At 40.7% G+C, this 13,896-nt stretch overlaps 1 protein-coding gene across 16 annotated transcripts in view; it reads left to right on the top strand.

Moving 5' to 3' along the window:
• The window catches only part of LOC121292797 (coiled-coil domain-containing protein 9-like), a 272,485-nt gene that overhangs the window by 55,993 nt on the left and 202,596 nt on the right, over positions 1–13,896 (top strand). For all 16 annotated transcript variants that reach the window (XM_041215198.1, XM_041215205.1, XM_041215202.1 and 13 more), the window contains 2 exons: positions 4,491–4,601; positions 5,211–5,315. In XM_041215198.1, the coding sequence (XP_041071132.1) occupies positions 4,491–4,601; positions 5,211–5,315 (216 nt within the window). The remainder of the gene's footprint in view (positions 1–4,490; positions 4,602–5,210; positions 5,316–13,896) is intronic.

Raw genomic sequence — 13,896 nt, 5'->3', positions numbered from 1 at the left:
ATTTGTCTTTGCTAATCTTTACCATTTTACATATCTGTGGAAGCTTTTACATTCAATTTTTATGTTTCCCGCTAATTTACTTGCACATTCTGTTTCCTCTTTCTTTATCAGTTTCTTGGTCTTCCTTTGCTAAAATGTAAAATGCTCCCGATCCTCAGGCTTACTACTTTTATAAGCCTTTTCAAGCTTGTTAGCCATTATTGTATCACTTTTCCTGCAGGGTTTTTGTGCCTTAATTGAATTTAAATTTGTTTTAAATGCTAGCCATTGCTTGTCTACCATCATGCCGTTTTAGTATAGTTTCCCAATCTAACACAACCAACTTGCCCCTCATACCTTCATGGTTTCCTTTGTTTAGAGTTCAGACCATAGTTTTGGATTGAACTACATCACTTTCAAACTTTATGTAAAACTCTATCAAATTATAGTCACCTTCCCAAAAGGCTCCTTTACTACAACATTATTAATTGGCTGTTTCTCATTGCACAATACTAGATCTGAAATAGCCCGTTCTCTAGTTAGTTCCTGAACGTACCACTCTAGAAAACCATCTCATATACACTCCACAAATATGTGCTTCACAGCATAAGTGCCAATTAGGTTTATCCGGTGTATATGTAGATTGAAATCCCCATGATTACTTTATTAGCTTGTTACATTTACCTCTAATTTCCTGATTTATACAATGCCCTACATGACCAATACCATGTGGTGGCCTGTAAACAACTCCAACAATATTTTCTGCCCCTTGTTGTTTCTCTGCTCCACCCAAACTGATTCTATGTCTTGATCTTCTGATCCAAGATGCTCTCTAACTAATGTACTGATCTCATCCTTTATTAACAGCGCTTCCCCGCCTCCTTTTCTTTTTTGCCTATCCTTTCTTAATGCCAAATACCCTTGAACGTTCAGTTCACAGCCTTGGTCACCCTGTAGCCATGTCTCTGTAATAGCAATTAGGTCATATGTGTTTACTTCTATTTGCGCTGTCGTTTCATCTACCTTGTGAATTCTGTGAGCATTCAGATAGAGTGCCTTTAATTCTGCCTTTGTATTATTTTCACAACCTTTAGCTTTATTTGCTGGCACACTGTGAAGTTTATACGCTGCCCTTTCCTGCTGTGCTCTGATTACCATTTCCCTTATTGCTACTTTGCTCTCTTGCCTTCTCCTCTTTAATTTATCACATCTTGCCTCTACTATTTAGTTTAAAGCCCTCTCTACCACCCTAATTATATGACTTGCCCAGACTGGAGAAATGCAAATGTTATACCTTTGTTTATAAAAAGGAGCTTGGATAAACCCGGTACCCCAGTATTGGGAGAGCTTTGAGAAGATACTTGGGGACAAAATTAATAGTCACTTGGTGTTGCTTAATAAAGGAAAGCTAACATGGATTTGTTAAGGGTAAATCCTGTTTTATGGACTTGATTGCATTCTTTGATGAGGTAACAAAGTTGGTTGATGAGGGTAATGTGATTGATATGGTGTATGTGGACTTAAAGGCTTTCATTAAAATTGCCACACAATAGGCTTGCCAACAATTTTGAAGCCTTGGAATAAAAGGGATAGTGGCAGCATGAATGCAAAGTTGTCAAAAGTGACAGAAAACAGTGTTTTGGTGACAAGTTGTATTTTGGACTTGAGGAAGATGTATAATGGAGTTCTCTAGAGGTCAGTATTAGGACCACTGTTTTTCTTAATATACCTTAGTGACCTGGACTTCAGTGTACAGGGCACAATTTCAAAATTTGCAGATGACATAAAACATGAAAGTATGGTGAACTGTGAAGGTGGTAATAATAGATTTCAAGAGGACATAGGCAGGTGGAATGGGCAGATGGGAGATAGATGAAATTTAATGCAGAGAAATGTGAAATGATATATTTTGGTAGGAAGCAAAAGGCAAGAGAATATGAAATAACTGGTACAGCTTTGAAGTGTGTGCAGGAACAGAGACACCTCAGGGTGTACATGCACAATTTGTTGAAGGTGGCAGGGCAGGTTGAGAAAGTTAAAAAGGCATATGGGATTCTGGGCTTTATAAAGAGAGACATAGAATACAAAAGGAAGAAAGCTATGCTGAGCCTTTATAAACCGCTCAGTTAGCCTCAAATTGAATATTATGTCCGATTCTGGGCACTGCACTTCAGGAAAGATGTGAAGGCATTAGAGAGGGTGCAGAAAAGATTTAAGAATGGTTCCAGGGCTGAGGCGCTTAAGTTACATGGATAAATTGATGAAGCTGGGGTTGTTCTCCTTAGTGAAGATTGAGGAGAGTTTTGACTCAAAATCATGGGGAATCTACACAATAGATAGAGAGAAACTATTCCCATTGACAGAAGGGTTGAGGACAAGAGTTCATTGATTTCAGGCAATTGGTTCTTATACCACATGATGGACCATGTATTTGCACATTGAGTGGTTAGGACCTGGAATTCATTGCCCTGAGAGGGGTGTGGAGGCAGATTCAATCATGGCTTTCAAAAGGGATTTATTTAACCAGCTGAGGAGAAAATATTTGCAGGGCTATGGGGGAAAGGGTGGGGCAATGGGACTTGGAGAGCTGGTACTGACACTACAGATAGAATAGTCTCCTAAGTTGTAACCATTCTATGATCCTGTGATCCAATGAATTTATAGCATAAAATTAGACCATTTGACCCAACTCGACTGCTGTGTTTATGCTGCACCTAAAAATATCCTACTTCAACTAATCCTATCACCATACCTTTCTACTTCTCTATTCCTTGTGCCTTTATCCAGCCTCCTGTTAAGAATATCTGTTATTTGCCTCAATTACTCCATATGGTAGTGAATTCCACAATCTAACAACTCTTTGAATCAAGAAATGTCTCCTGGATGTATTTGTGACTAATTTATACTCATGATCTCTTATTTTGAACTGCTCACAATGGGAGCCATTTGATGTCACGTCGAAGTCCTACTACATAATTTTAAAGCAGCCATTCAGCCTTCTCTTTTCTCATGAAAAGAACCCCATCCTGCTCAATATTTCCTAATAGACTATAACTATCAGCACATACTTTTCATAGATTTTTCTGTAACCATCCATGCTCTAACTTCGACTATCAATGGAAATTGCTGGATGGAAGTTTGAAGTTTTAGAAGCAGAAAAGATAATTTGGTCAACACCCTATTTCCATTTGGTTAATCTAAACCTACCCTCCTGCCTTTTCTGAACTTTTCAATCTCCACAACAGTACCCACTTATTTTATGAAGCCATCTCCATATAATGTCAGTATTTTTATGCAGACACTTTCTGTCTGGAAACTGGGCTTCCTACTGCCACAAATTTTGATCAGATTTTTTAATGTCAATATTTAACATTGAAAGTACCATTGAATTCCTTATCTAAACAGGTTCTGGTAGCTCTCCAGTTATGGATTGCACCCAGGAGCTTTGCATGGGCAACTCTGTAAGAGATCTACTAGTTTATTTTGATATATTTCAGTGTCCTCGCCTGCTGTTTTCATTTCTGTGTGTTAATACCTGTGTTAAATATTTGCCTAATTCCTATTTTAGAATCATAGGACTTGATTTTATGTCTAATGAGTAGATGTCATGGATGGATGCGGAAATGGGCATGCCTTCCACTCCCACCCAGTCTCATGGCCCTGCAGTGATTTAACACCCATTGGGACATTCATTACCTTGAGGTGAGACTTCTGCCCCATCTAGGGAGGAAGTCCCATTTCCTTGAACTGCTGGCCAATCAGGTGGCCTGGTCTCAGCAGCACCATTGAGAGTGGTGACCACTGCTGGGGCTGTGTCCAGTCCCCAACAATGTTTGTCGCAGGAGCCAGATGCATGGTAAGGAGGTGGGTGGGGGTGTAGTGTGGATTACCAAAGCCAGGCTGGCAGGCCCTGGTGAGGAGACTAGTGGGATTGAGGGAATTGCAGGTGTTGTGTGGAGCTGGGGGTGGGGGGTTGAGGAGAGAATTGCAGGGGTTGCGTGGAGCTTGGGAGAGCCTCCAATAAAACGGGGGCCCATAAAAGAAGCAGCCCCTTTTCCTTTCCGAAGCCCTAGCAGTGTTACCTGCTGGCTTTCCATCCCTTTGCTGGCCTCAACTAGTCACCACAAAATAGCGGTGGAGGCAGGAAATGGCCATTTAAGAGCCTCAATTGATACATGGGTGAGCCTTCCTCAGGTGGTGGGGGCAGCAACAGTGGTAAAGGCGTACATGGCATTTTATGGGCTCCCTGGCCTGCGAACCTTCCTGCCCGGGAGTGTAAAATTCTGCCCATAGAACAACAGGAGGTGGTTATTTGGCTCATAATGCCTGTGCTGGCTGTTTGAAAGAACTAGCTCATTTTTCCCACTCCGCATTCCCCATAGCCCTGCAAATTTTTCCTTTTTAATTATATCCAAATTTTTTACCATGTCTCTTGATATTTTGTAACTTTGCTCTGTGTGAATTAATCAACACTGATGCTGCTGATGTATGTTCCATCCTTTCCTTTCTAGGATGCAGCAGTGGATGTAATTTTAAAGACGAAGGAAGAGAAGGATGCGGAACTAGATAAAAAGATAGAAGCTTTGCGGAAAAAGAATGAAGTACTTATGAAAAGATATCAGGTATTTATTAAAGCTAATATTGCTTTAAGCTGCTATGTTGGTTCCACTTTTCTCCTCATTCTCTCTCTCCAAACTGCAACTGTACTTGTTTCTCCTTGGTTTGGCAGCAGTATTGACTGTTACTATCATATTGCGAAATGTTTTGAGTTTTTATTCAGCTTAAATTAAATTTTCAAAACAAGCACACAATCAAAAAGTAAATAGTAGATTGCCATTTTTCAACTTTTAAGTGCAAATCATATTGTCGTTTGAGCTGTTATATCTGATTTTGCAGTAGCCGTGTTTGATATTTTGAAACATAAAAGTATAGTATGCAGCTCAAAACAAGACTATCATGTTTATAGGATACTATGATACTGGAGCTGTATTAAAATTAACATACTGTTTTAGGGAGGTGCAAATGCAATTTAGACTTCTGGGCTGTTGTTTACTTTTGAAATTAGTGTACATTCACTTATCCCAACTTCTACCGTTACCAGTAACAGTGATCTTAGTGAGGTTTGACAAGTTGTCCTTCACTATATGGATTGAAGGGGCAACCTAAGGTTGGGTTGCAAAGAGCTTTGACTCCTGTTAACTTCTAATAGCAGTGGTATTTGATTATTGCAGGAAATTGAAGAAGACAAAAAAAGGGCAGAACTGGAGGGAATGGCTGTCACCACTCGAAAAAACAGACCCGAAAATCTCACCATCACTATTACAAAAGCCCCAAATGTAAGTTATATTTTAATATTGGTGTAAGCCTGTATATTTATTCATCCTGTAGTATGTGACCAACTAGATTTTTATAGATGACAGTAGGTATTAGAGGGGGGATAAGTTTACAGGGGAAGACAGAAAAAAAATTGTTTTTTGAAACTATTTGCTGCCATGAAATTCTTGTATCCTTTTCTTCTGCTTTTTTTCCCTGCCATCTCTTGTGATAGCAAAAGCAGAGATTTATGTCACAGAACTAGACCGATGGATTTTGAACAATTTTGAATTGTAAGCTGGAACAAATTATTGTAACCTGTGGATCATTAGTGAGGAATAACATTGGTTATACTACATATAAGTAATGAAGACAGTTTGTCACTTGAGTTCATCAACGCAGAAAAAACTACTTTGGATTCTACCTCCTTTCTTCTTCCAACCACCCCCCAAACCCCATATCCACATCTCTACGCCCCCACATCAATCACAGCATCAAGCTCTTTGTGTTAATAATTGTGCTGAACTTCTTTTGACATCAGTCTTAAATTTTCATTTTGCTAGTTCTGTTGGATTATGTTTTGGATTTACCTTCTTTATGCTATTCACAATTTTATACATCTTTTGAAACCATCCAGTCACCTTGGGCAGAATTTAGTTTTTGCAACATGAGACCCACACTAATTGGAGAACCAGTAGAAGATGCACACTGCTTCTGTGGCGCAGGTCATACATGATTTAAGTGTACTCAGGCACTCAATTGGCCAGTGTCAGGCCTCCCATAGTATCAAGGACCCTGGAGGGCAAATCCCCGCCCTGAGAGCTGTTGACCAACTTCCATTGCTGGCAGCGCTACTGGGAGTGGTGGCTATTGCTGGTAATGCTCCAAGGCCTACCCTGAAGATCTCCACTGGATTCCTGGAAATAGGTGAGTGAGGTGGGATGGGTTCACCAGAAATAAAGGGAAGGGGGTTTCGAGGCAAGGACAGGGGTGTGGCCTTCAGCCCAACAATACCCCCCTTCCTGAAGTTCGGGCTTTGATTTGGTGTCAACAAGGAAGCCCCCCACTCCAACAAGTCCAAACCTAATAGGGATTGCTAGGCAGCCTTCGGGAGATCTGTGTGAGTTCTGTTAAATTCCTGATCCACCACTAAATTCCATTGAGGTCAGGGATAAATGATATCAAGTGGCTTGTTAATGAGCCTAAGTAGCATCCCGCCACCAGCGGGCTGGATTCCTGTGTTGGGCCTTCCCATCTCCAGCTTAATTGGGGACGATTTACATGACCCTGGAAATTGAATGCAAGTACTCCTGCCCAATTCTCCCCGCATCTCGCGCTCCCACCCCCCACACCTTCATACCGACTCCTGTGGGCTCCACTAATTTCATCCTTTCTTTCAAGTCTTGCATTCATTCAAAGAAGTGTGTCATCACAGAAGTGACTGTATAACCTTAGAGTCAGCTTCTAATCAGCCTTGGTGTCATTTGTCAAGCAGTGCAAGATGGTTGGAGGCAATCTCCTAGAAGCAACTCACATGGTTCTTTTGAATTGTTTTTGGACTTTTTATATAAATTGAGATTTTTTTTATTGATATAACATGTACCAGCCTGTTGTCTTCCAACACTGAAAATAGTCACTGAGTAAATTCTGTTGTGGCCACATATGAATATAGTTATCTCATGGTAGGCAAATAGCAATGCAGTTTACACATCTTACTGGCTTTGCTTCACATGACAGATACCAGCCTCAACTGAGATTGAAATAAAAGTATCCTCAAGAAACTGGAAAATTGTTAAATAGACTGCTGCAATAGAGTCAATGTTATCTATATTTACTGCTTTCTAGAAAGGATTATCTGATTAGAAAAGGCTATAAGGTAAAGCATCATGCAGAGATGGTCAGATGGATTGTGAAAAACCTCAAGAAGTTCCAAGGCGTGTCAGAGTGGCATAACTGTACAAAAATAGATGCCGAGTTAAAGGGGGACATATTTGGAGGAGTGATCAAAAATTTAAGAGTTGGATTTTCAGGAGGAGAGTGATGTGAAGGAGGGCGAGGGAGGGAATTTCAGAGTGTGGATCCTGAACTGGTGTCAATTTGGGCCAAGGAAGGGGTGGGGGATGCACAGACCCAGAATTATAGGAATAGATAGTTTTGGGAGGATTATAGGGCTGGAAGGGGTTATGAAGATAGAGATGCATGAGGCAATGAGAATTTTATATTGGATGCATTGGAGGCCTGGAAGTCAACTTAGTCCAAAAAAATGAGAGCGGTGGGTAGAACTAGGATGCATCCCGTCCTTTTTGTTTAGATCTATACTTTATGTATTTGGCTTGATTCTATATTATAAATCTTATGTTTGTCATATGTCTTCATTTTCTATTTTAATTTGAATCTCTATGCATTTAGTCATCCAGGGAACCTCAGTTTTCATAGAAACCATAGCACAGAAGGAGACCTTTTGGTCTGTCATGCCCATGCTGGCTCTTTGGGGTTAAGTATGACCAATCTTTCAAAAGCCCGTTTTTGTCCGTGCTCCTGTAAGTTCCTCAACCTCAAGTCCTGTCCAACTCCCTTCTCGAATTATTTATGGAATCGGCTTCCACCACCATTTCAGGCCAGTGTTCCAGATCCTGATAACTGAGTGAAAAAAATTCCGTTCATCTAGATATTTTTTCCAATGATTTAAAATCATTGATCTATTATCTATTCTATCAAAAGCGTTGATCATCTTTAAAACCTCAAATAGTTCACCTATTTATCTTCTCAGCTCCATGAAGAACTTGTCCTAACTTTTCCAACCACTCCTCACAACTGAAGTCCCTGATCCTGGGTAACATTCTGGTAAACCCCTTCTATACCCTTTCTAGGCCTTGATATCTTTTCTGAAATGTGACCCACAGTGGAAAGATACACTTGCATTGGAGGCAGTACAGCGAAAGTTCACTAGATTGGTGCCTGGGATGAGCAGCTGAGTAAATTGGATCTATATTCTTTGGAATTTAGAAGAATGAGATGTGATTTCATTGAAACATTCAAGGTTATGAAGGGACTTTGCAGGGTGGATACTGAGATGTTTTACTCCCTATCAAGGGTATCTAGAAAAAGGGGGCCCAATTTTAGGGTAAGGGGCCGATCATTTAGGACTGAGATGAGGGCCGTGAATCTTTGACTCCTCTACCCCAGAGGTTTGTGGGTGCACCATCATTTGGTGTCTAAGGGATTCAAGGGACATAGAGAGCTGGTGGGAAAGTGGAATTGAAATCCAAGATTAGCCATGATTGTACTGAATGGTGGAGCAGGCTTGATGGGCTGTATAGTCGTCTCCTGCTCCCATTTCTTATGTCCTTATGTTTAGTACTGGACAAGCAGCAGCTTAACCAGTAATTTATATAGTCATTGCATGAACTCTTATTTTTATTGTTGGAATCATATCTCTCAAGACTGAATTTTTCTTTTACAACATAGAAGGACTTGGCATTATTTGTACATTGAGCTGCTGACCTGGGTTTTTTTCTCAAAAGTCATAAGTTCACATTGGAACTGTCGACAAACAGGCCTCTTCCAAGAAATCACCTGAACTTTATGGTACTTGAGATCTGGGGAAGAATTTTCCTCTTGTCGGGGGGGGTGGGAGCGCAGGAGTGGGCGCATGCAGACGCACCTCCGATCGGGGGCGTGTTGCCATTTTACGTGGGCAGGCCAATTAAGGCTATGCGCCCCCTGTGCAGGCGTGGGGATTCCCTCAGCTGAGAGCAGCTAAGTGCTGCTTGGGGAGATGCGTGCAAAATATAAAAATGGTAAATGTACAAAAATAAAACTTTCCTGACGTATCCCCTCATGTGACACTGTCACATGAGTTGGGACATGTCCATCACTTTTAATCAAACTTTTATTAAATTTTTAAAAACCCTCATGAAATCTCATCCCGTCCGTGGATGAGGTTTCATGCTTTTCCTGAAGCCCGCCAGGGCTCCAGGCCTGCCCTTAATGTTAGATGGACAGGTCCATTCATTAGTTGAATTAGTTTTTAAATGGCCTCAATAGGCCATTGACAGGTCGACAGGTGCACAGCTGATTCGGCTGCGCTCCTGCTGACCTGAAAATTGAAATGACGCAGGGTGATGTTGGGAGTTCCGCCTGATGTTATCCCACGTCATTTTACGTGTTGGCGAGTGGGCCCACCCCCCCTCGCCGACCTAAATATTCTGGCCCTGGTTTTGTTTTGAACTGTAATTACTTTAATTGACGGGGAAAAAAACTGAAGAAAACCAAAGGCCGGTAACTTGCTGGAAATTGCATGGCAGAGAGAAAAAAAAACTTAAGTTTTAAACCTGCTGGTTTTGAAGGCAGTCATGTTGGGGAACAAGCTGAGGAAGGAAGGCTACTCTAACTGGTGCTCTGTCTCTACCTTGCCTAAAAATTGTGTGTAGCTATCAACCTCCAGCCAGAGAACCCTCACCTGAGTGTAACTGGTCTGCATTTGGATCTGCAAAACTGAGACCAGTCGGTGAGACCTTCCAGATGTCCACCTGGGCCAGTGGCCTATCTTCACATGAGGGAACTCCATGTTGACAGCGTTTTGATGCTGCGAACCTTATCCTTTATTTTATAACGCCCATCCTTTAAAGTCCATCACGGCAGAGAGACACTTATCTGTTTTTCCTTTGTTTGCCTCTATGTGTGTGTTTGCTGGGCAGGTTCTTTAGGAAGAGATAGATAGCTATACTTCCCAATTATAATTGTGTGTTAACCCGTTGTAACTTGTTAAAAAGTTTTGTTTTATAATAAAACAACCATTCTGAGTTTATTGAAAGAAGCCTGGTTAAAGACTTATTTATTATTCTGGACACAGTAGGGGAAATAGACAATTGGCTATTTTGGTGAGAAAATTAAACTTTTAAATTAATGGTTTGGCCTGCGCTCCTCTCATTTTGGTCACAGCATTATATTCTGTGCTTGTATTTATAAACTCAGTTGCTTTTTTTAACCTCCTTTATCAACTTAGGTAATTCCTTAAAAGTGAAAGGGTATGTGGACACCAAGGGTCTCTGCCAACATAACACAACAAATAGGACCAAGAGAAAACCATGAAGCCCTTTGAGCCTACTCTGCCATTCAATGTGATTATTGCTGTTATTGGGCTTCAACTCCACTTCTTTGTCCATGATCTAGATCCCTTGATTCCCTGAGAGATCAAAAAGCGTGCTTGGCCTTAAATACAATCATAGGAGCTTATGAGCAGGAGTAGGCCCAATCGACCCCTTGAGCCGGCCCCGCCATTCAATAAGATCATTGCTGATCTGATCGTAACCTCAACTGCACATTGCCACCTATACCTGATAATCTTTCACCTCCTTGCTTATCAAGAATCTATCTACCCCTGTCTCAACAATATTCAAAGACTCTGTTTCCACCACATTTTGGGAAGTGTCCAAAGACACACAATCCTCCGAGAGAAAATTTTTTTCCTAATCTTTGTCTTAAATGGGTGACCCCTTAATTTTAAACTGTGACCCCTAATTCAAGATTCTCCCACTAGAGGAAACATCCTTTGTACATCCACCTTGTCAAGACCCCTCAGATCATATGTTTCAGTCAAATTGCCTCTTACTCTTCTAAACTGCAGTGGATACAAGCCTAGCCTGTGAAATTTTTACTCATAAGGCAACCTGCCCATTCCGGGTATTAATCTAGTAAATCTTCTCTGAACTGCTTCCAATGTATTTACATCCTTTCTTAAATAAGGAGACCAATACTGTACACAGTACTCCAGATGTGTGGTTTCACCAATGCCCTGTATAACTGAGGCATAACCTCCCTACATTTGTATTCAATTTCCCTCGCAATAAATGGTAACATTCTATTAGACTTCCTAATTACTTGCTGTACCTGCATACTAACCTTTTGCGATTCATGCATGAGAATGGCCAGATCCCTCTTCATTTCAACTCTGCAATCTCTCACCAGTTAGACATGTTTCTTTATTATTCTTGCCAAAATGGACAATTTCTCATTTTCCCACGTTATACTCCATTTGCCAGATCTTTGCCCATTCACTTAACCTATCCATATCCCTTTGTCCTCTTGTCATCCTTATGTCCTCTTCACAGCTTACTTTCCTACCTATCTTTGTCATCAGCAAATTTAACAACCATGCCTTCGGTTCCTTTGTCTAAGTCATATACATAAAATTGTAAACAGTTGAGGCCCCAGTACTGATCCCTGTGACACACCACTAGTTACATCTTGCCAACCAGAAAATGACCAATTTATGTCTACAGTTTCCTGTTAGCTAGCCGATCTTCTATCCATGCCAATATACCTCCTACGTGTTGAGTTTTATTTTCCATAATAACCTTTGATGTGGCAGCTTATCAAATGCCTTCTGGATTGTAAGTACAGTATATCCACCAATTCCCCTTTATCCACAGCACATGTTACTACTTCAAAGAACTCCAATAAATTGATTAAACATGATTTCCCTTTTATAAAACCATGTTGACTCTGCCTGATTACCGTACATATTTCCATGTGCCCTGCTATAATGTCTTTAATAATAGTTTCTAATATTTTCCAGTGGCAGATGTTAAGCTAGCTGGCCTGTAGTTTTCTGTGTCTCTCCCTTTTTGAATAAAGGAGTTATATTCACTATTTTGCAAATGAATGGAACATTCCCTGAATCTCTAGGGAATTTTAGAAAATTAAAACCAATGCATGAACTATCTCACTTGACACTACTTAGACCCTGGGATGAGGTCCATCAGGACCCAGGAAATTGACAGTTCAAAAGTTTGCTCAGTACCACTTCCGTGGTGATTGTAATTTTCTTGAGTTCCTCCCTCCTTCCATTTCCTGTTTTATAGCTGTTTGTGATGTTGCTTGTATCCTCTGTTGTGAAGGCCAATGCAAAACAACTGTTCAATTCGTCTGCCATCTCCATATTTTCCATTATTAATTTCCCAGACTCTTTCTATAGGACCAACACTCAATTTCTTAACTTTCCTTTTTTAAGCATTTATGGAAACTCTTACTATCCATCTTTATATATCTAGATAGCTTTCTCTCGTACTCTAATTTTTTCCACCTTATTAATCTTTGTCAATCTTTGCTGTTTTTACATTCTGTCCGATATTCTGACCTGCCACCCAGCCTTGTTCAATTATATGCTTTTTCTTTAAGATTGATATTATCTTTGACTTTTTTAGTTAACCATGCATGGCGGATCCTCCACTTGGAATTTTTCTTTCTCTTTGGAATGTCTCTATTGTTCCATTCCAACCTAGTTTCCCAGCTCACTGTAGCTAGCTCTGCTTTCATACCCTTCTAATTGCCCTTATTTAAGTTTAAAATACTTGTCTGCCTCAAAATTCAATCATATTATGATTGCAGGTACCTAGGAGTGCCTTCACTGAGGCCATTAATTAATCCTATCTCGTTATGCAGTTTTCCAGTCTGCTCTCAGGTTGGCGCCAGAGCGTGCTGCTCTAAGAAACAATCCCAAAAACATTCTGTGAATTCTTCCATAGGCTACCTTTACCTATGTAGATTAAAATCTCCCATGGTTAGCACCGTACCATTCTGACAGGCTCCCGTTATTTCTTCCTTTATACCTTGTCCTACCGTGTGGGTACTGTTACAGAGCCTGTACACCACTACCACAAGTGACTTTTTGTGTTTATGATTTCTCTATCCAAATCGCTTCTCCATCCTGGTTTCCTGAACTTGGTCATCCCTCTCTATTGTGCTAATACCATCATTAATTAACAGAGCCACCTCTCCACCTTTTCCTAGCTTCCTGTCCTTCCTAAATGTCATGTACTCTTCAATATTCAGGTCCCAATCTATGTTGTCCTGCAGCAATGTCTCTGTAATGGCAATTTGATCATACTTATTTCTATTTGTGCAATCAGTTCATCTGTTTTGCTTCGAATGCTACATACATTCAGATACAGAGCCTTTAGTTTTGCCCTTTAATTATTTTTGGAATCTCTAGCTTTATCTGCTGAGTCACTCTTAGATTTGTACTCTGTCCCTTCCTGTCATGGTTTGTTTATCATTTCCCATATTTATATATATTTCTCTTGCCTTTTCTATACTCTTTTGATATACTGCATCTTCCCAGATGTGATCCCTTGTCCCCACTATTTAGTTTGAAACCCTCTCTACTTTCCTAGTTATGCAGCTCGCTAGAGCACTGATCCCAGCACAGTTCAGGTGTAGGCTGTCCTAACGGTACAGCCCCCACTTTTCTCCTGTACTGGTGCCAGTGCCCTATGAATTGAACCCACTTCTCCCATACCAGCCTTGAGCTACGCATTCATTTCTCTAATCTTATTTACCCTATGCCAATTTGCATATGGCTCAGGTAATAATCCAGAGATTATTACCTTTTGAGGTTCTGGTTTTTAGTTTCGTGCCTTAACTCCTCATACTTTCTATGCACAACCTCTTTCCTAGTTCTCCCTATGTCAATGGTACCTACATGGACCACAATGACTGGATCCTTCCTGCTAACTCGTCCCCCACCCCGACCTCTGCAAGTTCCTCTCCAGCCCTAAGCAGATATCTTGAACTCTGGTACCAGCAGACAACAGCCTTATG

This window comes from Carcharodon carcharias, chromosome 20 (assembly GCF_017639515.1).
Source record: "Carcharodon carcharias isolate sCarCar2 chromosome 20, sCarCar2.pri, whole genome shotgun sequence".
Lineage (NCBI taxonomy): Eukaryota > Metazoa > Chordata > Chondrichthyes > Lamniformes > Lamnidae > Carcharodon > Carcharodon carcharias.
The sequence above is the reverse complement of the archived record's forward strand: the minus strand, read 5'-3'. Positions and strand labels throughout refer to the sequence as shown.